Raw genomic sequence first — 20,248 nt, 5'->3', positions numbered from 1 at the left:
CATCTTCGGGTGACCAGGAACCCCTGAATCCTTGTCCCCAAGGAACCGGGGACCCCCATCCCGAGCCCTGCTATCTGGCTGCCCGCCCTGAGGTAACGGAGGGCAGCTCCGCCCTGCACCCCTCTTCACAGAGTAGCTATCCGTTATTCGACACCCCATAGGTGGAGGTGTCTGCCTATCATTGCCATCAGCCAATAAGAGCCTCAATCTCCCTAGGAAGGCGGGAACAGCCACCTGTGCTGGAGGGGTGCGTGCTCCTATAGTCTGCCTCACCTTCTCCTGCGCCAGCGATTGGTAGGTACTCCTGTCAATCAAATCCAACCTTTTCGCTGAAGAGGCGGGGCTTGTTGTCCTCTCCTGTCAGCCAGATGCCACTCCAAGCGAGATGGGGCAGCCGATTGGCCTCTCTACCTATCCATCATCACCACCTGCGCCTGCCATTCGCCTCTCGGCAAGGCGGTGCCCACCCCCCCTCAGGGGGAAAGGCATCTCCTTGAATCTGATTGGAAGGACGGCTTGTCCATCAACCACCGGCGAGCCAGCCCATTGGCTCACTGCGCACCAGGCGCGGTTTGTAGCCGGGTTCCCCTCGGCGGCTCATTCCCGGGCGGGCCGCGACGATTGGCGGTATCGCCGCGGGGGGGCGGGCGGAGGCGCGGAGGCGGCTCGTTGATTGGCTGCGGGGCGGGGCCGCCTGTCAGTCCGTGTCAGTCAGGGCGGCGGCGGCGGCGGCGGGTCCCCCCATGGCAGCGGCGGGGCCCGCGGCGGCCGCGGCTCCCGCTCGGCTCCCAGCGGCGGTAGCGGCGGGGGGGCGCCGCGGGCCCCCCCCTCGGAGGCAGCCGGCGGTCGCCATGGCAGCGCCTCGCAGGTAGGAGGGGCGGGGAGGGACGACCCGCCCCCTCGGAGGGGGGGGGGGCTCCTTCCCTCAGGAATGGGGGGGTGCCCCCCCAAGGGGGGGGGCTGTGAGGGGTGATCACCCCCTTAAGGCTGGGGCGGGGGGGATTGGAGGTAACCCCCCTCCCCAGGGGCAGGGATATTTGAGGGTGACCCCCTGGGGGGGATACTGGGGGTGAAGCGCACCTCGAGTCTGGGGAGGGGGGTGCCTATAGGGGTGATGCTGGGGGGGAGGGGGGGATTTGGGGTAAATGTCCCCCCCCAGCTATGAGAGAAGTAATTGGTGTTGCCACCCACCCCCCCCCAGCTGGGGGAGAGCTGGGGGGACCTCCCGTGTGGGGAGGGCATTGAGATAATCCCCCCCGGTTATGGGGGTGGCTGGGGGTAACCCCCACCCAGGACTATAGGGTAACTGTGGGGGTGCCCCCCCCAGACTAAGGGGGTGAATGGGGTTGCCCCCCACTTATGGGGGGTAATTGTAGGTTTACACCCCCCTGGATAAAACCACAAGAGTGCCCCCCACCATGAAGGGGGGGGGGCATTGGGGGTGCCCCCCAAACGCCGTGGGGAGGCATTAAGGATGCCTCCCCCCATAGAGGGGGTCACTGCGGGGGGTCACCCCCTGTTCCCATCTTTTATTGGGGCCCCCCAGCACTGCAGCTTGGGGAGGGGGTGTTGTGCAGAGGGTATTGTCCCTTAGTTTGCCTTAAAACAATGACGGTTTGGTTGAAAAAAAAAAAGGGGGGGGGGGCGGCTGCAGCAGGCAGCTGGGCCCCCCCTATCACAGCCATCATCCCCCAGATGTCATTTATTGGAGGGGGGGGGGGGCTTTAATCACACTCCCCCACCCACCCAGCGCACACCCACCCTCTCCACCACCATCCCTGTGCCCCCCATCCGTGGGGAGGGGGTTTGGGGGTGGTCCCTGGGTACCCCCCAAAACACCCCCCACCCCCCTCTGCAGCCGCCCAGAAGATGGAGCAGCCGTGGCCGCAGCCCCTGGAGCAGCGGCTTTGTGCCATCCCCGACACGCCTCTCCTTTTGGGTTCAAACCCAGGGATTTTAGCTCCGCCGGGATGACTCGGGTTTCCCATCAAATGACAGGTTTTTCCCCCAAATTCCTCCTCCTTTCTTAATTTCCCCCCCCCCACCACCCCCTTTTCTGCTGGTTTGCCATCCGTCAGAGCTGCCGGCGTCGTTTAATACCTGCTGCCGCCAGCAGCCTGGATGGAGGGAAAAAAAAAAAACCAACCACCCTATTTTGGTGAAAAATCCCCCAAACCACCAAACGTTCCCATTTTCTGGGCTTGTTTCACCCAAGTTGGGACTGCAAAACCCACAAAAATCACCACCCGAGTGGCATTTTGGGTTGGTTTTCCCCTCAAAACCACATTTGGAAATACATTTTGGTGGCTGGTACTGAGCGGGGGGGGGGGGGGGGGGGGGGGGCGGGGCGGGGAGGAGTTTCCTCGCTCCGTTTTGGTGCTAAATTCAGTTTTTGGTGGCTTTTGATCAGTTTTAAATCTGGTGGTATTTTGGGGGGATTTTAGCTGAATATTTGCACCTGTTTCATTCCCGCCAGTGGCAAAACCTGTGCTGTTTAAACCCATTTTTATCCGTTTTCCTCCTCTTTCCGCCAACTGCGGATTTTAATGAACCTTGAGAACGTCCTGCTGAAATATTTGTTGGTTTATTCGTTCTTTTTTTCCCTTGTCTGGCTCCTTTTTGATGTTAGTAAGCGGGGTTTAGGGCAAATTGGTGGATTTTTGATGGTTTGTGTTTGCTGGAAAGTCACTACCCGGCACCTCCACAAAATTGCTGCTGAAATGGGGGGTGAATCCCTGCTTCGATGAAGTTTTGAGAGGCGGTTAAAAACAGCTCGGAGACGCCGCAAAAATGGTGCAAAAAAGGTGCAAAACGGCACCGAGAGACACCGAGGAAACGGCGTAGAAAATACTGTGAAAACGGGGTGGAAAAGGTGCAAAATGACACTGACAGACGCTGCAAAAATGGGCGGAAAAGGCATAAAACGGCACTGAAAAGGCATAGGAAGGGGCAGAAAAGGCGCAAACGGTATGAAGCTCCCCAGAAAAGCTGCAAAAATGGGTCAAAAAAGCAACGAATCAGCAGATTTTAAGCGCGAGGGGGGAAATTTTCACCTTTTCCTCCCAAAAATGCTCTGGCTCGAGGTTGGTGCCTTGACATCTTGCTGAAATTGGGCTTTTTTTACAGCGCTTTGGCCCAACAATGGTATTTTGGGGGAAAAATGAGTAATGTGACGGCGACGCGTAGGGACGTTGGGGACACGCGGGGACCTCGAGGACTCCGCAGCACCCCGTCGCACCGGGAAAGTTATTTTTTTATTAACTCACCATCACAAACGGGCTGAAATCAGGATCATCCAAGCCCTTTCCTGGGCCAGTTTCCTCAAAACAGAGCCGGGGCGCCGTGGTGGCATTTCCAGGACCATTTCCACCATTTCCCCCCCCCCCCAATTTTCTCAGCACCTTTGACTACACCCAGGACTTTTCTTTTTTTTTTCTTTTTTCCTCCAAATTCAAAAAACTTCAGCAAATTTTGTTACCCATCACCTCAGAATGAGCTCTCAGCGTGGTGGGAACCCTTGAGGATGACGGTCACCAGCTCCTCCCCCCTCCACGCTGGAAAACTAACAGGATTTCACACCCCCCCCCAAAAAAAAAAAAAAAAAAAAAAAAGAAAAATTCCAACCCGCCTTTGCATCTCTTTTTTTTCCCCGTTTCCACCTGTTTTTTTCTGGTTCTCATAAACCATTTGCCCGCTTCATTTTGGGGTTGAAATCATACGTTTCGGCCATCCCATGCTCATCCACGGGCGGTTGTTGCTTTTATCCCCGCCCTGCACTGGTGTGGAAATGAACATTTTCCTAAAACGCCATTTCAGGACGTTTTTGCAGCCCATTGAACCCTGGCAGGTTGTGCTGCGGCTGCTGTTTGATCAGTAACTTAGAATTTTGCATCGGTGGCACTCACTATTTTCATTTTTTTTTTTTTTTTCCTTAAAACAGTATTTTGGGCGATATCGGGCAGCAAGGTCTTGCAGGGAAATATTAATTATAGAAAATAAATTAATGGCTGGCCTGGAGACAAAGGCACTGCTGGGAAAGCCCTGTCCCGTGATGAGCAGCACGGGCTGAATTAAATATAATCAAGACGCTTTTTACATTTTTTTCCCTCCACTTTATAAAATTTCCTGCTTAACAAGCAAATCCACGTGATCCCATTAATGATTGACCCGATTCTCCCTGCTTGCCCCGAAGCCACCCTGTTAAATTTCACTGTTTCTGGAAAACTAACCAAAGAATGTGGGATTTTCCCCATTGGCGGCATGGCTGTGCTTGCCCAACTCCCCTTCATTGCTCTGCTTTCCTCGGAGCTCGTTTTGCTCCACCGGTTAATTTTTCCACTGGAAAAAGGGATCAGAACATGGCTTTTTGGTTAAAACCTCCCCGATTTATAGTTTGATCTGCGCAGAGGGCAAATTAAGCCCAAATCAGGTAAATCACACATTGATGGTGTATCCTTCAGGTGCTGCGGCTTTTTTATTTCTTTTCTCCGCTTTCTTCACCTTTAACCACAGCAGTGGCTGAGGGCTCATTTTGCCAGTCTCCAGCAGCATTTTTTTCACCAAAAGGAGAGGTTTTCAGCCCAAAAATGGCCAGAGCATCCTTGAGGGATCCCAGGCCTTGCCCATCCTCCAGCAAATCTCTGGAGACGCCGCTTGAACCCTTCTTTTTTGCAGCACTCTTCAACCCACCATTTTCCACCCCATTTCTGCCAGTCCCTGCAATCCCAAACCAAGACTCATTCCTCCCCAGGGAGGCATTTTTCCATAAAACCCCACCAAAATGGGCAAACTGGGTGGTGTCAACCCCTACAGCAAATCCACAGCAGGGCCGGCTTTCCGTAAATGCTCTCTTCCCGCATTGACCCGTTCCTTCCCAAAATGAGGGTTCACTGGGCTTAATCCCAGTTTTTAGGCTAATTTAATTCGACTGATTTGGGGCAAACACAGGATGATGCGCTTAGACCTGGCTTGATGTGAAAACTGGGCTTAAATGGTCGGGGATTTTTATTTTTTTTTTTTAGGGAATTAAGTGACTGTCTTGGTGCAAATGGAGCGATGCTCGCATCCGCTCACGCCGGCGCTCGCTTTTCCAGGTGAGACCCCCGAAATCCCCGCGGGCTCGGCCCACCGCCGGCCCCCGCCGCCATGGCATCGCCGGCTGTCAGCCCCGACTCGTCCTCCCACGAAGCCCTCTCCTCCGTCAACTCAGCCCCGGCATGTTCGCCCACCTCCGACTCGGAAAACCTCAGCCCCGACGAACTGGAGCTGCTGGCGAAACTGGAGGAGCAAAACCGGTGAGTTCCAGGTGTTACGCACCCCGTTCGCTCTCTTTATCATCCTTTTTTTATCCAAATATTTCCCTTAAAATCAGAGGCTGGACATCAACGAGCCACTTCCCCCAGCATCGCTCCAACCGGGGCAAAAACCCACCATTTTTTTTAATTTTCACCTTTATTTTCACCTATTTTCACGCGGTTTCTTATGTTCAAATTTCTATTTTGCTCTGAAAACAGCCGGCTTTGCTCGTTCGGGCAGGCAAAGGGGAATTTTGCAAGGAAATGGTTGTTGGGAAATAATAAATCCTAAAGAATAAACCCGCCCGCTTGGGTGGTGGGTTTTAAACCCGCTCTGGATGGGAAACGAACCCTGAGGTTCACTTGGCCGCGATGCTGGGAAAAAAGCTCCATCCCCAGCCTCCAAACTGGTGTTCAAATCAAGCCCTGAAGCGAAAATTTCCTTGCAAAGGCGTTTTGAAGCAAATTTGCGCTGAGAAAAAAGCCCATCGGGAATCCGTTGTTTAAGCAAATTGATTAAAGAAACTGTCCCCAGGCAGCTGTCAACATTTGGCTGGGACAAACAGCCCAGCGGGGTGCTATTTTGGGGTCGTTTTGGGGAATATCGCCTTTTTTGGTGTGGTTTTGGAGGGCTTTCCCCTCCTTTGGGGCGTTTTGGGTGAATCTCTCTTCCTTCGGGGCGGTTTGGAGGGAATCTCTCCTTCTTAGGGATGTTTTGGGGGAAGATCTCCTCGTTCGGGGTGGTTTCTGGGGAACTGCTCCTCTTGGAGCAGGATTTTGTAGAATCTCTTCTCCTTTGGGGCTGTTTGAGGGAAGTATCTCCTTTTCTGGGATGGTTTTGGGGGGCTGTCTTGTCTTTTTTTGGGGGGGGGGGCTACCTGTGTCTCTCGCAGGCTACTGGAGGCCGACTCCAAGTCAATGCGCTCCATGAATGGCTCACGACGGAACAGCGGCTCGTCCTTGGTCTCCAGCTCCTCGGCCTCCTCCAACCTCAGCCACCTCGAGGAGGACACCTGGATCCTCTGGGGCCGCATCGTCAACGAGTGGGACGAGTGGCGCAAGAAGAAGGAGAAGCTGCTGAAGGTGAGGGCGCTGCTTTAGTTTGAACGGTATTTTAAACCCTCCGGCGAAAACCTGCACCGGCCTTCCAGGGTGGTGCCTCCCCCATCCATGAGGAGCTTCCCCAGCTTCTCCAAAGCCATTTTCTCAGGTTTTGGCCCTGTTTTTCCCACAGGAGCTCATCCGCAAAGGGATCCCTCACCATTTCCGTGCCATCGTCTGGCAGCTGCTCTGCAGCGCCACCGACATGCCCGTCAAAAACCAGTACTCGGAGCTACTCAAGATGTCCTCTCCCTGCGAGAAGCTCATCCGACGGGATATCGCCCGCACCTATCCCGAACACGAGTTCTTCAAGGGCCAGGACAGTCTGGGCCAGGAGGTGCTCTTCAACGTCATGAAGGTAACGTCTTTCCTCAAGCGGCACAGGGTCTTGGTCACAGCCAGGATATCCCTTTGGATTTTGAAGCTGGTTTCGTTGGATTATCATTTTGGAGGGGTTTCCTTTCCACCACAAACTCCTGGAACCGCTTTTCGCAGCGCGACAGCCCTTGCTTCACAAAGGGACCTCGGGGGTTTTTTTTTCCTGCGGCGTTTCCTCTGTACTACTCCATCCATCCCAAAACTCAGTTTTCATTTTGACATGTACATCACAACGTTTGAGTTGTCATCTGAATGAAGAAACGGGTAATTGAGGCTTTTGGGGGGGGGGTCCAAATTCAAGTTTGCAGCCACATCGTGTTCACAGGAGGTGTTGTCGACCAAAAAAAAAAACCCTCTTTTCCGTGGTCAAGGCTTCCCTCCCACCGCTGGCCTCCCCCAGCCAGCGGGAATTCTGACCTGGTCCAATCCCCCTGCTCACACGTAGGTTTATTTTGATTTTTTTTCCTTCTTCCAGGCCTATTCACTGGTGGACCGGGAGGTTGGATACTGCCAAGGTAGCGCCTTCATCGTGGGACTGCTGCTTATGCAGGTTTGTGACAAACCCTGAGAGAGGAGGAGCTGCTGGCGGGTGTTTAACACCCTCCGGAGACGTGGAAGAACCTGGTTGGGAAACGGGAGACCTTTTCTTGATCCTAAGGAACAAAATGGGCTTGTTCCCACCATCCCACGTTCTCCTGATGGGTTTAAATCCCCCATTAGTATCCTCCTTCACCCAGGGATGGCTCCTGGCACATCCCATCCCGTCCCATCACCTGCTGGGAAGAGGCTCTGCATCCAGAACTGCCAGCAGAGGTTTAAGGGGAAATTCATGTCCCTTTGGGTCTCCAGATGCCCGAGGAAGAGGCCTTCTGTGTGTTCGTGAGGCTGATGCAGGAATACCGCTTACGGGAGCTCTTCAAACCCAGCATGGCCGAGCTGGGGCTCTGCATCTACCAGTTTGAGTACATGCTGCAGGTGGGCACCACCCCACGTCCCCCAGAATGCTCGTGGTGCTGGGAACCAGCGGGTAGAACCAGGGGACAAGGACAGGGAGAGGTTGGAGTGAGGTGGCAGCTTCAGGAGAAATGCATTCCTCCAATGGAGCTCATGTCCAACAACACAGATCCTGGGGACGTCTATGAGGTGCTCTGAGGACCATCCATGATTCCTCAAGGGGGACATCAGTGAGACCCCCAAGGACATGCACAGGACACCTTGGGGACATCCATGAGACCTCAGGGCACCTCCGTGAGATGCCCCAGGGGCCATCCATGAGGTGCCCTGAGGGACATCCATGAGATCCTAGGGACCATCCACAGAGGACCTTCCATGAGCCCCCTCAGAGACCTCCACAAGACCCCGTGAACATGTTCAAACCTCAGCAGCCATGAATAGCTCCTAAAACCATCCACCATTTCCCGTTCCTCTTCATTTCTTCCATTTCTTATGTCCAGGAGCAGTTGCCGGAGCTGAACATCCACTTCCGCTCACAGAGCTTCCTCACCTCCATGTATGCCTCCTCCTGGTTCCTCACCCTCTTCCTCACCACCTTCCCTCTTCCTGTGGCCACGCGCGTCTTCGACATCTTCATGTACGAGGTAACGGGGCTGCGCCAACATCATCAGTCACCAAGGGACGACACCCACGTTTTCCATCTTGATGTGGAAACATTCCTGGGGAGAAAAACCCCGGGTGGGAAAGACAATGGCATGGGATCAAGTGTGGACCCTTCCTGCAGGGGCTGGAGATTGTCTTCCGTGTGGGAATGGCGCTGCTGCAGTTCAACCAGGCTGAGCTTGTCCAGCTTGACATGGAGGGCATGTCCCAGGTACGGGCCAGTGGCTTTAGGGGTGGATTTGTTCAACGGGACGTATTTTGGGGTGGATTTGTCCAACAGGAGATGTTTCAGAGTGGATGTGTCAACAAGAGGTGTTTCAGGGTGCATTTGTCCAACGGGACGTGTTTTGGGGTGGATTTGTCCAACAGGAGATGTTTCAGAATGGATGTGTCAACAAGAGATGTTTCAGGGTGGATTTGTCCAACGGGACGTGTTTTGGGGTGGATTTGTCCAACAGGAGATGTTTCAGAATGGATGTGTCAACAAGAGATGTTTCAGGGTGGATTTGTCCAACGGGACGTGTTTTGGGGTGGATTTGTCCAACAGGAGATGTTTCAGAGTGGATGTGTCAACAAGAGATGTTTCAGAGTGGATTTGTCCAACGGGACGTGTTTTGGGGTGGATTTGTCCAACAGGAGATGTTTCAGAATGGATGTGTCAACAAGAGATGTTTCAGGGTGGATTTGTCCAACGGGGACGTGTTTTGGGGTGGATTTGTCCAACAGGAGATGTTTCAGAATGGATGTGTCAACAAGAGATGTTTCAGGGTGGATTTGTCCAACGGGACGTGTTTTGGGGTGGATTTGTCCAACAGGAGATGTTTCAGAGTGGATGTGTCAACAAGAGATGTTTCAGGGTGGATTTGTCCAGCGGGACGTGTTTTGGGGTGGTTTTGTCCAACAGGAGATGTTTCAGAGTGGATGTGTCAACAAGAGGTGTTTCAGGGTGGATTTGTCCAACGGGACGTGTTTTGGGGTGGATTTGTCCAACAGGAGATGTTTCAGAGTGGATGTGTCAACAAGAGATGTTTCAGGGTGGATTTGTCCAACGGGACGTGTTTCGGGATAGATTTGTCCAACGGGACGTGTTTTGGGGTGGATTTGTCCAACACAATATCTTTTTGCATGGATTTCTCCAAGAGGATGAGTTTTGGGATGGATTTATCCAGTGGGACGTGTTTTGGGGCGGATTTGTCCAACGGGACATGTTTCGGGGCAAATTTAACCCGAACCAGGATGTGTTTTGGGCCCGTTTTACGCAACGGGACGTATTTTGTGGTGGATTTATGCAACAAGCTGTATTTTAGCTTTACGGGATGAGCCGTATTTTGGGGCTGGTTCATGCAGTAAGTTGTTTTTTGGGGTGGGTTTGGGCAGATTTATCCTATTTTTGGGGTGATTTTCGTAGCTGATTTCTGCACCCACAGTACTTCCAGAAGGTGATCCCACACCAGTTCGACAGTTGCCCCGACAAGCTGATCCTCAGGGCCTTCCAGGTCAAGTACAACCCCAAGAAGATGAAGAGGTGAGATGGGGAGAGGGGTTCCTCTGCCAGCTGTGGGGCGTAGGGCCAGGGGGTCTGGTCCCCATCCTCATGTCCCAGCCTGTCCCCATGTCCTGAGCAGGCTGGAGAAGGAGTACGCTGCCATCAAGAACAAGGAGATGGAGGAGCAGATCGAGATCAAGGTGAGAAAGATCAAGTGTTGGCATCCTGGGGCTCCTTGAGCTACGCTCATGGGGACTTGGCCCATCCCCAGGGCCAGCTGAACCCCACTGGCGTAGCGTAGCCCATCCTTGGGGCCATCTAAGCCACCTGGGGCCACTTTGGCCCATCCCAGGGTCACTTGACCCTTTCCCAGTGCCGTTTGAGCCATGCTGGGATGGCTCAGCCCACCCCCAGCGCTGTTGAATCCGTCCCAGGGCCACTTTGACTCATCCCTGGGGTCACTTGGAGCCGTCCCAGCGCCGTGTAGCCCATCCCTGGGGCTACCTGAGCCATCTCAGGGTGGCTTAGCCTCTCCCTGGAGCCACCTGACCCATCCCTGGGGTCATTTGACCATCCTGGGACAACTTTACCCATCCCCGGGGCATCTAAACCACCCTGGGATCACTTGGACCCATGGCTGGGAATGTTCAGCCCATCTCTGGAGCCATCTGAGCCATCTCCAGGGCCATCTAAACCATCCTGGGGCCACCGTCACCCATCCCAGGGCTTTTGAAGCTGTCCCCAAGGCCACTTAGCCTGTCCCCAAAGCCACGTTAGCCATCCCAGGGCCACTTTGTCCCATTTTCAGGGTTGTTTGAGCCATTCCAGGGCCATTTGACCCATCCCTGAGGCCACAGGAACCATCCAGGGACAGCTTAGCCCATCCCCGGGGCCACTTCACCCCCGTGTCCCCTGTCCCCAGACTGTGCCCAGGCTTAGAGACCCCCCCCAAGGATGTCCACACCCCCCTCCAGTGCTAATTTCTCCCCATTTTTCCTCTCTCAGCGCCTCCGCACTGAGAACCGCCTGCTGAAACAGCGCATCGAAACCCTGGAGAAGGTGAGCACCACGGCTGGCACCCCAAAACTCCCCCGGGGGGCACCCAGACCCACCCTGGGGATACCCAGACCCCCCCTGGGGGGCACCCAGACCCACCTAGGGATACCCAGACCCCCCTGGGGGGCACCCAGCCCCCCCTGGGGATACCCAGCCCCCCCCGGGGGGCACCCAGACCCCCCTGGGGGGCACCCAGCCCCGCCTGGGGATACCCAGACCCCCCCCAGGGGGCACCCAAAACTCCCCCCCGGGGATATCCAGACCCCCCGGGTATATCCAGATCCCCCCCGGGGGGGCACCCAGACCTGCCTGGGGATACCCAGACCTGCCTGGGGGGCACCCAGACCCCCCCTGTGGGTACCCAGACCCCCCCTGGGGGGCACGCAGGACCCCCCTGGGGATACCCAGACCCCCACCTGGGGATACCCAGCACCCCCCCTGGGGGGCACCCAGACCTGCCTGGGGGGCACCCAGCCCCCCCCTAGGGATACCCAGCCCCCCCGGGGGGCACCCAGACCCGCCTGGGGATACCCAGACCCCCCGGGGGGCACCCAGACCCGCCTAGGGATACCCAGACCCCCCCCGGGGGGGCACCCAGACCTGCCTGGGGGGCACCCAGTTCCCCCGGGAATACCCAGACCCCACCTGGGGGGGCACCCAGCCCCCCCTGAAGCACCCAGAAAATCCCTTGGAACATCCCAAACTCCCCCTGAGGCACCCATGCCACCACCCCCCCCCAAAAAAAAATCCCAGCACCCATGGGTGCAATCCCACAAGGTCCAGCACCCTTTTATGGGCCGCCCCTCCAAAATCTCCCCTCCCAGCACCATTTTGGTGCAAAAATGGGATATTTTAAGCCCATCAAGCAGCTACTTCCGCATTTTTTCACACAAAGTCTCCCTCTGGGAGGTGGGTAACATTCTGTTTTAAGGCAAAATACCACCATCACCCTGTTTTCCCCCGGAGGCTGGGGAAAAAGCTAAAATCCTTGGAAAACACCCCAAAACGGGGACCGATGATGCGCGGGAAGGTTGCCGGGTGCCTCCGCCTCGCGGCTTCTCTCGCTGCCTCCGTCTCCTTCGTTTATCTCGTTACGTCTCTCCCTCTTTCTCTCTCTTCTCCGCCGGCGGCCGCAGGAGAGCGCGGCTCTCGCCGACAGGCTCATCCAGGTAGCGTCAAAAATAGCTATTTTTCTCTTTTCTGCTGCGTTTTAACCCTTTTCTTCCCCCTTTTGCTTCCCGGCCTCCTTGCGTCTGCCTCGTTTGGGGAAAATCTGCCCTTTTTCCTGCTTTTCCGGAGGCTCCCGCGCACCTTCCCCGCCTTGGGGGGTGGGGGGAAGGAAGGTTTGGGGGTGGTTGGTGAAAATGGGGGGGGTTGGCCCGTTTTGGGGCTCAGTGGTAAGTGGGGGGGGGGTGGCGCGGTGGCAGGGGCGGGGTTTGGGCAAGATGGGGTAAAAGCTGCTGTTTTGATGAGTTTGCCCAAGATAGATGGATTTTGAGTGGAAGGTCATGGGTCGTGGTATGAGAGGGGACAGAATGGCCCCAGAGGTCCCCACGGGGCTGGTGTCACCTCCTTGTCCTCGGTGTCAGCTGCAGTGGGGCTGGTGTCACCCCCCTTGTCCCCAGTGTCACCAGCCACAGGGCCAGCATCACTCAGGTGTCATCCACTGAGGGGGGGAAAGGGGGGGTTGGTGTCACCCCCTCATCCCTGTCGTCACGTCACTGTGGAGCTGGTGTCACCCTCCATGGCTGGCGTCACCCCCTTGTCCCCAGTGTCCTTCCCTTCATCCCCACCCCTCACCCACTGCGGGACTGGTGTCCCCCTCCTCATCCCCAGCATCCCCCATGTCCCCATCCTCCCCCCTCTTTGTCCCCACCACCGCCGCCCTCTCCTCGTGACACGCTGCTGCAGGGGAGAACCAGGGGTTGTGACACATCCCCGCTGTCCCCAGGGCCAGGTGACACGGGCGCAGGAGGCGGAGGAGAACTACATCATCAAGCGGGAGCTGGCGGTGGTGAAGCAGCGCTGCACCTCGGCCACCGAGAACCTGCAGCGCGCCCAAACCACCATCCGACAGCTGCAGGACCAGCAGGTCGGTGTCCCCAGATGTCCCCAGATGTCCCCAGATGTCCCCATCATCCCATGCACATCCCCCCCCCCTTCCATTCACGCCCTGCTACAGCCCAGATTCAGGGGTGGGGGGTGGGGTGCCACCCCTGTGGGCAAGCCCAGGGGACACACAGGCGTTGTGCCCGGTGGGTGACACGGTGGGGACGGTGGCAGGGGAACCCACGCTTCAGCGAGGAGTTTGTCACCCACCTGGAGACGGAGCTGGAGCAGTCGCGGCTGCGGGAGAGCGAGACCCTCGGTGCCCTCAAGGAGATGCAGGATAAAGTCCTCGACATGGAGAAGGTGACGGGGACGGCTCGTGGGTGACACACTGGTGGCCTTGCGGGTGGTCCCACAAGTGGCCCTGGGGATGGGGAGAGTCACACAAATGGTCTTGGGGGCAGGGACAGTCATGTGGGTGGCCGTGGGGTGGGGAGTGTCACATGAGTGGCCTTGAGGACAGGGAGTGTCACACGGCAGGTCCTGGACCTGGCATCCCCTGTCCCTGGGGGTCCCCAGTGCCACACCAGGTGTCCCCAGGGGTTCCCCTGTGCCCAGGGATCCACATCTGTTCCCAGTATCCTCCATCATCTCCCCCAGTGCCCCATGAGTGTCCCCACCTCCACCTGGCACAGGGGGACGACCCCCCCCAGTGCCACCACCCTGAGATGTCCCTGCCGATGACGAGTGCCACCACCCTGAGGTGTCCCCGATGACATCCAGTGTTGCTGCCCCACGTTGTCCCTGCCCCAGGGTGTCCCCACCAATATCTGATGCCCCCACCCCAGGGTGCTCCCACCCTGGGGTGTCCCCACCAATGTCCCCTGTGTCCCCGCAGAGGAACAGCCTGCTGCCGGACGAGGACAACGTGGTGCGGCTGCAGGAGGAGCTGCAGGCGCTGGCGCTGCGCGAGGCAGAGGCCGTCAAGTCGCTGACGGAGCTGCAGCAGCAGGTGAAGGACCTCAGTGACAGCTGGCAGGTAAGGAGCCGCATGCCGGGGTCCCCTCTGACACCCACCTGTGTCCCCCCAGATGTCTGGGCCCCCCCCAGACACATGGGTCCCCTCCCAGCCACCTGGGTCCCTCATGCCGATGCCTAGGTCACCTCCCGACCACGTTGGTCCCTTGTCCTGACATCTGGGTCCCCTCCTGGCCACCTGGGTCCCTCATCCTGGTCTCTTGCCATCATGTGGGTCCCCTCCTGGCCACCTGGGTCCCTCATCCTGGTCTCTTGCCATCATGTGGGTCCCCTCCTGGCCACCTGGGTCCCTTGTCCTGATGCCTGGGTCCCCTGCCATCTGACTGGGTCCCTCACCCTGCCACCTGGGTGCCCATGGGAGACACGCGGGCCCCCCCGCCTGCCCGGTGGGTGCCTGATGGGTGCGCGTGCAGGCGGGCCGGGCAGGCGGGCGCTGGAAGGAGTCCCCGCGGCGGAACAACGCCAACGCGCTGCAAGAGGCCGTGGTGGCCGCGCGGCTGCGGGAGGCCCAGGCCCAGGCCGAGCTGCGGGCGCTGCGGCAGCGGGTGCTGCAGCTGGAGACGCAGGTCAGAGCGCGGGCCACATCCTGGCCCGGGGGCTGGGGGGTCAAACTGGGGGTGCTGGGGCCAGGGGGACCTGAACTGGGGGGGCCTGGGTGCTGAGCTGGGGGTGCTGGGCCCTGGGGTGCTGAGCTGGGGGTGCTGCAGCTGGAGACACAGGTGGGAGCACGGGCCGCATCCTGGCTGGGGGCTGGGGGTGGAACTGGGAGGTACAGGGGTCCTGGGTGCTGAGCTGGGGGTGCTGGGGCTGGAGGGTCCTGGGTGCTGAACCGGGGGTGCTGGGCTGGCCCCGCTGTCCCCCCCCAGGGCCAGATCCAGCGCACGGTGCTGGGCCGCGCGGAGCAGATGTATGTGAGGCTGCGGGAGCCATCTGCGGGGGGATGGGGGGACATGGGGACAGGGGGACAAGGACCGGGGCTGGGGTGGTGACAGCCTTGTCCCCCCCCGTGTCCCCCCCCCCAGGGCCAGATCCAGCGCACGGTGCTGGGCCGCGCGGAGCAGACGTGCGCGGGGCTGCGGGAGCAGCTGCGGCTGGCGGCGGCGCAGAGCAAGGGGCTGCAGGCGCAGCTCAGCGAGAGCCACCGCAAACACGCCGAGGCCCAGTGCAAGGTGGGACATGGGGGACACGGCGGGGACACGGCGGGGACACCCACGGCACCACCCGGGGCACCCACAGCCCTCCCGGGGGGTCCCCGTGTCCCCTCCTGTGGGGACCTTATCTCACCTCCCATGATGTCCCCATGACCCCTCCCATGGGGTCCCAGTGTCCCCTCCCATGATGTCCCTGTGTCCCCTCCTGTGGTGTCCCCATGTCCCCTCCTGTGAGGACCTTATGTCACCTCGTGTGATGTCCCCATGACCCCTCCAGTGGGATTCTAGTGTCCCCTCTCATGGGGTCCCAGTGTCCCCTCCCATAGTGTCCCCATCTCCCCTCCCATGGTGGCCCAGTGTCCCCTCCCACAGGGTCCCCATGTCCCCTCCCATGATGTCCCCATGTCCCCTCCAGTGGAGACCTTATGTCCCCTCCCATGATGTCCCCGTGTCCCCTCCTGTGGTGTCTCCATGTCCCCTCCAGTGGGGACCTTATGTCCCCTCCCATGGGGTCCCAGTGTCCCCTCCTGTGGGGTCCCTCTGTCCCCTCCCATAGTGTCCCCATATCCCCATCCCATGGGGTCTCAGGGTCCCCTCCGTGGGGTCCCAGTGTCCCCTCCCATGGTGTCCCGATGTCCCCTTCAACTGGGACCTTATGTCCCCTCCTGTGTCCCCTCCCATTGTGTCCCCATCTCCCCTCCCATGATGTCCCCATGACCCCTCCTATGGGGTCCCAGTGTTCTCCTGTCCCCTCCCATGGGGTCCCAATGTCCCCTCCCACGTTGTCCCCACGTCCCCTCCCCCAGAGTCCCCCCCAGGGTCCCTTCCACTGCCCTTCCCTTGGCCCTGGGGACAAAGGTGGGGCTGGAACCTCCCCTGGGGGTGGGGAGCTGGCTGACCGGGGGGGTGACCCGGGGGTGAGGGGGGGTGACCCGGGTGACACGGCTGTCCCCAGAGCAAGGAGGAGGTGATGGCGGTGCGGCTGCGCGAGGCCGACAGCATGGCGGCCCTGGCCGAGATGCGACAGCGCGTGGCCGAGCTGGAGATCCAGGTGAGCGGGGGAGGGGACAACGAGGAGGGGATGGGACCGGGGCGTGGGGTGAGGGGGTGACAGGGGGACTTGGGGACAGGGGGTGGGGACAGGCACCCGCTGACCCGCGCGCCCCCGCAGAGGGAGGAGGGGATGATCCAGGGGCAGCTCAACCACTCCGACGCCGCCCAGTACATCCGCCAGCTCAAGGACCACATCGACGAGCTCAAGGCCGAGGTAAGGCACCCAGGGGTGCTGGGGGCCCGCATCCTGCACCCGGGGGTGCTGGGGCACCCGCATCCTACACCCGGGGGTGCTGGGGCACCCGCATCCTGCGCCCGGGGGTGCTGGGGCACCCGCATCCTGCGCCCAGGGGTGCTGGGGCACCCGCATCCTGCGCCCAAGGGTGCTGGGGGCCCGCATCCTGCGCCCGGGGGTGCTGGGGGCCCGCATCCTGCGCCCGGGGGTGCTGGGGGCCCGCATCCTGCGCCCGGGGGTGCTGGGGCACCCGCATCCTGCGCCCAAGGGTGCTGGGGGCCCGCATCCTGCGCCCGGGGGTGCTGGGGGCCCGCATCCTGCGCCCGGGGGTGCTGGGGCACCCGCATCCCGCGCCCGGGGGTGCTGGGGGCCCACATCCCGCGCCCAGGGGTGCTGGGGGCCCGCATCCCGCGCCCGGGGGTGCTGGGGACCCGCATCCTGCGCCCAGGGGTGCTGGGGGCCCGCATCCTGCGCCCGGGGGTGCTGGGGGCCCAGGACCCTTCCGCGGGGCATGACCCCTGTGCCCTCCCCAGGTCACCCCGGGCCGTGTCCCCAATGTCCCCAAGGCCGGACACGCTGGGGACAGCGCCCGGGGGGCGGTGGGGGTGGGGTTGCTGGCACCACCCGCGAGGTCCCCGCGGTGCCATCGGCGATGTCCCCGCGCCGCGTGGCAGGGGACAGCTGGTGACAGTGTCTCCCCTCTCTCCTCCCCCCTCCCCTTCTCTGCTGTCCCTTGGCCCCTCCCCTGGCCCTTTGTCCCTTGTCCCCCTGTCCCTGTCCCCATCCCCTTGTCCCTGTCACCTTGACCCCATCCCTGCCCCCTTATCTCCTGTCCCCCCTCGTGTCCCCATCCTCTTGTCCCATCACCCATCGTGTCCCCATGCTGTCCCTCGTCCCCTGTCCCCATCCCCCATCGTGTTCCCACGTCCCTTGTCCCCTGCCCCCTTGTCCCCTGCCCCCTTGTCCCCTGTCCCCGCAGATCCGGCTGCTGCGGGGGCCGCTGGCCTTCGGGGCGGTGGGGCTGGGGACACGCCTGGGGGACGAGGACTCGCTGGGGTCCTCGGACGAGGAGCTGCCACCCTTCGCCCTGACCCACGGGGACATCGGGGACCTCGGGGACCTCGGGGACATGGGGGACAGCAGCGACAGCGAGACTGAGGGGGCACCCACGGCACCGTGACCCACGGGGACATCGGGGACAATGGGGGACGGCAGCGACCAGCCAGCCCCAGGGGGCACCCTGACCCACGGGGACAATGGGGACGTGGGGGGGCAGCAGGGACAGCGAGTCCGAGGGGGCACCCAGGGACCCCGACTTGGGGGGGACCTGCCAGCCCAGGGGGACCCCAGGGGACACCCACAGCACCCAGGGGACACTGGGGGACACAGGGACACCTATGGGTGCCCCAGCATCCCAGGGCAGGATCCCACTGGGGGGGGGGGGGGGGGCGGGGGGCAGGTCTTGGGCCTGGGGCTGCCCCGAGCCAACGTGCACAGAGGGATCCCGGGGCACCAGTGGATCCCCAAGCAGCTGGATATTGTGCACAGAGGGATCCCGGGGCACCAGTGGATCCCCAAGCAGCTGGATATTGTGCACAGAGGGATCCCGGGGCACCAGTGGATCTCCAAGCGGCTGGATATTGTGCACAGAGGGATCCCGGGGCACCAGTGGATCTCCAAGTGGCTGGATCCTGCGCACCGAGGGATCCCGGGGCACCAGTGGATCCCCAAGCGGCTGGATATTGTGCACAGAGGGATCCCGGGGCACCAGTGGATCTCCAAGTGGCTGGATATTGTGCACAGAGGGATCCCGGGGCACCACTGGATCCCCAAGGGGCTGGATCCTGCGCACAGAGGGATCCCGGGGCACCACTGGATCCGCAAGCGGCTGGATCCTGCGCACAGAGGGATCCTGGGGCACCGCTGGATCCCTGAACAGAGGGATCCTGGAGCACTGCTGGATCCTGGAGCAGCCAGATCCTGCACAGAGGGATCCTGAGGCACCAGCAGACCTCTGAACGGGGGGATCCCAGGGTACCACTGGATCCCCGAGCGGCCAGATCCTGCACACAGCCAGCCCCTGGGATGCGATGGGACCCCGCAGGACGCAGCCCAAGGCCGGATCCCAGGCCCAGCTGGATCCTGCCAGCAACTGGATCCTGGACACAGTGATCCCCTGGACACGTTGGGACCCCCCCAACCCTGAGACCCCCACCAAGGACATGGCCGGATCCTGCCCCCACCCCAGCCCCAGCTGGATCCCGCACCTCGTGACGTGGGCACGGTGCGATCCCGGACAGCAGCTGGATCCTGGATCCCCCCTCCCCTCCCCCCTACAACGGATCCCAGCCACGGGGGGACCCCGGTACGGCCGGATCCCGGATGGTTTGGGGGGGTCCCTGCCCTGCCCCCCCCCCTCGCTGTTTATACCCTGTACAGAGAAATAGAGACGCTGTGGGACAGCGGGGCCCCAAACCCCCTCGAATTCACCCCAAAATATCGGCGGGGGCCCCCAGCCCCCGGGGGTGCCCCCAAAGCAGGACCCGGGGGGGCGGGGCAGCAGCACCTTTATTTGCCCCCCGGGGGGGAACCGGGGGGGGGAGGGGGCTGGGCTCAGGGGGCTGCCGGGGGGGTCCTGGCGGGAGGCGGCTTCAGGGTGGGTCGGAGCTGGGGGGGGGGGACACACAGGCTGGTGTCCCCAGTGCTCCCAGTTACTCCTGGTCCTACCCCAGAACCCCCCAGTGCTCCCAGTTACCTACATCCCAGCTCCCCAGTGCTCCCAGTTACCCCTGGTCCTACCCTCTAATCCCCCAGTGCTCCCAGTTATCCCTGGTCCAATCCCCCAGTGCTCCCAGTTACCCCCCATCCCACCCCACCCAGTGCTCCCAGTTACCCGCATCCCACCCCACCCCCAGTGCTCCCAGTTACCTTTAGTCCTACTGACCGCCCCCCAGTGTTCCATTACCCTCCCATCATACCCCACTCAGTGCTCCCAGTTACCCCTGGTCCTACACCCCCCCCCAGTGCTTCCCCCAGTACTCCCAGTATCCCCAGAGTTGCCAGTGAGCCCACAGTGCCCCCACAGTGTTCCCAGTTACCCTATCCCCCCAATCCTCCCCCCTTGCTCCCAGTATCCACCTCCAGTGCCCCCCCCCATACTCCCAGTATCCCCTGTGCCCCCCAATATGAGCAGTTACCCCCCCAGTGCCCCACGTTACCTCCCAGTTACCCCTCCCAGTGCTCCCAGTACCCCCCAGCCCCTCCATACCTGGCCCCCCCCGGGCTGGGGGGCAGCACTGGAGCTGGGGGAGGGGCGGGGGGCAGCTGAGGGCAGAGGGGGGGGGTTAGTAAGGGGGGGGGGGAGGGAATTGGGGGGGGTCCAGCCCAGGAGGGGGGGACACGGGGGGTGGGGGGTGGGTCAGGGTGGATTTAGGGGGGGCTTGGGGGAGGGGCATCAGGTGGATGGGGGGGGCTTGGGGGGTCTGAGGTGCTGTGGGGTGGGGGGGCAGGAGGGGGGCACAGCCCTGGGGGGGGGCATCGGGGGGGGGTCCCAATGATGGTGGGGGGGTATTTGGTGGAGGGGGGATTATGGGGATGGGGGGGGGGTGTCCGTCGGGGGTTTCTTGAGGGGGGTCCCGGCGGGGTTATGGGGGAGGTGTCACTGGGTGGGCGGGGGGGGAGGGCACTGGGGGGGGGGGGGGTCATGGGGGGTCCCTAATGGAGGGGGTATCATTGGGGGGGTGGATCCCAGGGGTGTCCCGGAGGGGTTGTGGGGGGAGGTGTCACTGAG

The 20,248-nt window shown here is 60.7% G+C and overlaps 2 protein-coding genes across 5 annotated transcripts; both read left to right on the top strand.

Annotated features, from left to right (window-relative positions):
• Positions 1 to 729: 729 nt before the first annotated feature.
• Positions 730 to 18,920, top strand: EVI5L (ecotropic viral integration site 5 like). 4 transcript variants are annotated; one of them, XM_040613640.1, is made up of 20 exons: positions 730 to 868; positions 5,094 to 5,294; positions 6,188 to 6,377; positions 6,529 to 6,753; positions 7,249 to 7,323; positions 7,623 to 7,748; positions 8,228 to 8,371; positions 8,512 to 8,601; positions 9,818 to 9,915; positions 10,016 to 10,076; positions 10,882 to 10,935; positions 12,069 to 12,101; positions 12,884 to 13,024; positions 13,216 to 13,344; positions 13,880 to 14,020; positions 14,433 to 14,585; positions 15,042 to 15,188; positions 16,126 to 16,221; positions 16,342 to 16,437; positions 17,438 to 18,920. In XM_040613640.1, the coding sequence occupies exons 2-20, from the start codon at positions 5,146 to 5,148 to the stop codon at positions 17,636 to 17,638; spliced, it is 2,349 nt and encodes a 782-aa protein (XP_040469574.1). In that variant the 5' UTR covers positions 730 to 868; positions 5,094 to 5,145; the 3' UTR covers positions 17,639 to 18,920. The 4 variants fall into 4 exon arrangements, with proteins under 4 accessions (XP_040469574.1, XP_040469577.1, XP_040469579.1 ...); XM_040613643.1 differs by having other exon boundaries at positions 5,022 to 5,294; XM_040613644.1 differs by lacking the exon at positions 730 to 868 and adding an exon at positions 4,347 to 4,429.
• Positions 17,660 to 18,920, top strand: LOC121096967 (collagen alpha-1(IV) chain-like). The gene is made up of 2 exons (XM_040613646.1): positions 17,660 to 18,328; positions 18,380 to 18,920. Exons 1-2 carry the CDS (start codon positions 17,660 to 17,662, stop codon positions 18,455 to 18,457), a joined length of 747 nt encoding a protein of 248 aa, XP_040469580.1. The 3' UTR covers positions 18,458 to 18,920.
• Positions 18,921 to 20,248: the final 1,328 nt, after the last annotated feature.

This window comes from Falco naumanni, chromosome 13, assembly GCF_017639655.2.
Source record: "Falco naumanni isolate bFalNau1 chromosome 13, bFalNau1.pat, whole genome shotgun sequence".
NCBI classification, from domain to species: domain Eukaryota; kingdom Metazoa; phylum Chordata; class Aves; order Falconiformes; family Falconidae; genus Falco; species Falco naumanni.
The sequence above is the reverse complement of the archived record's forward strand: the minus strand, read 5'-3'. Positions and strand labels throughout refer to the sequence as shown.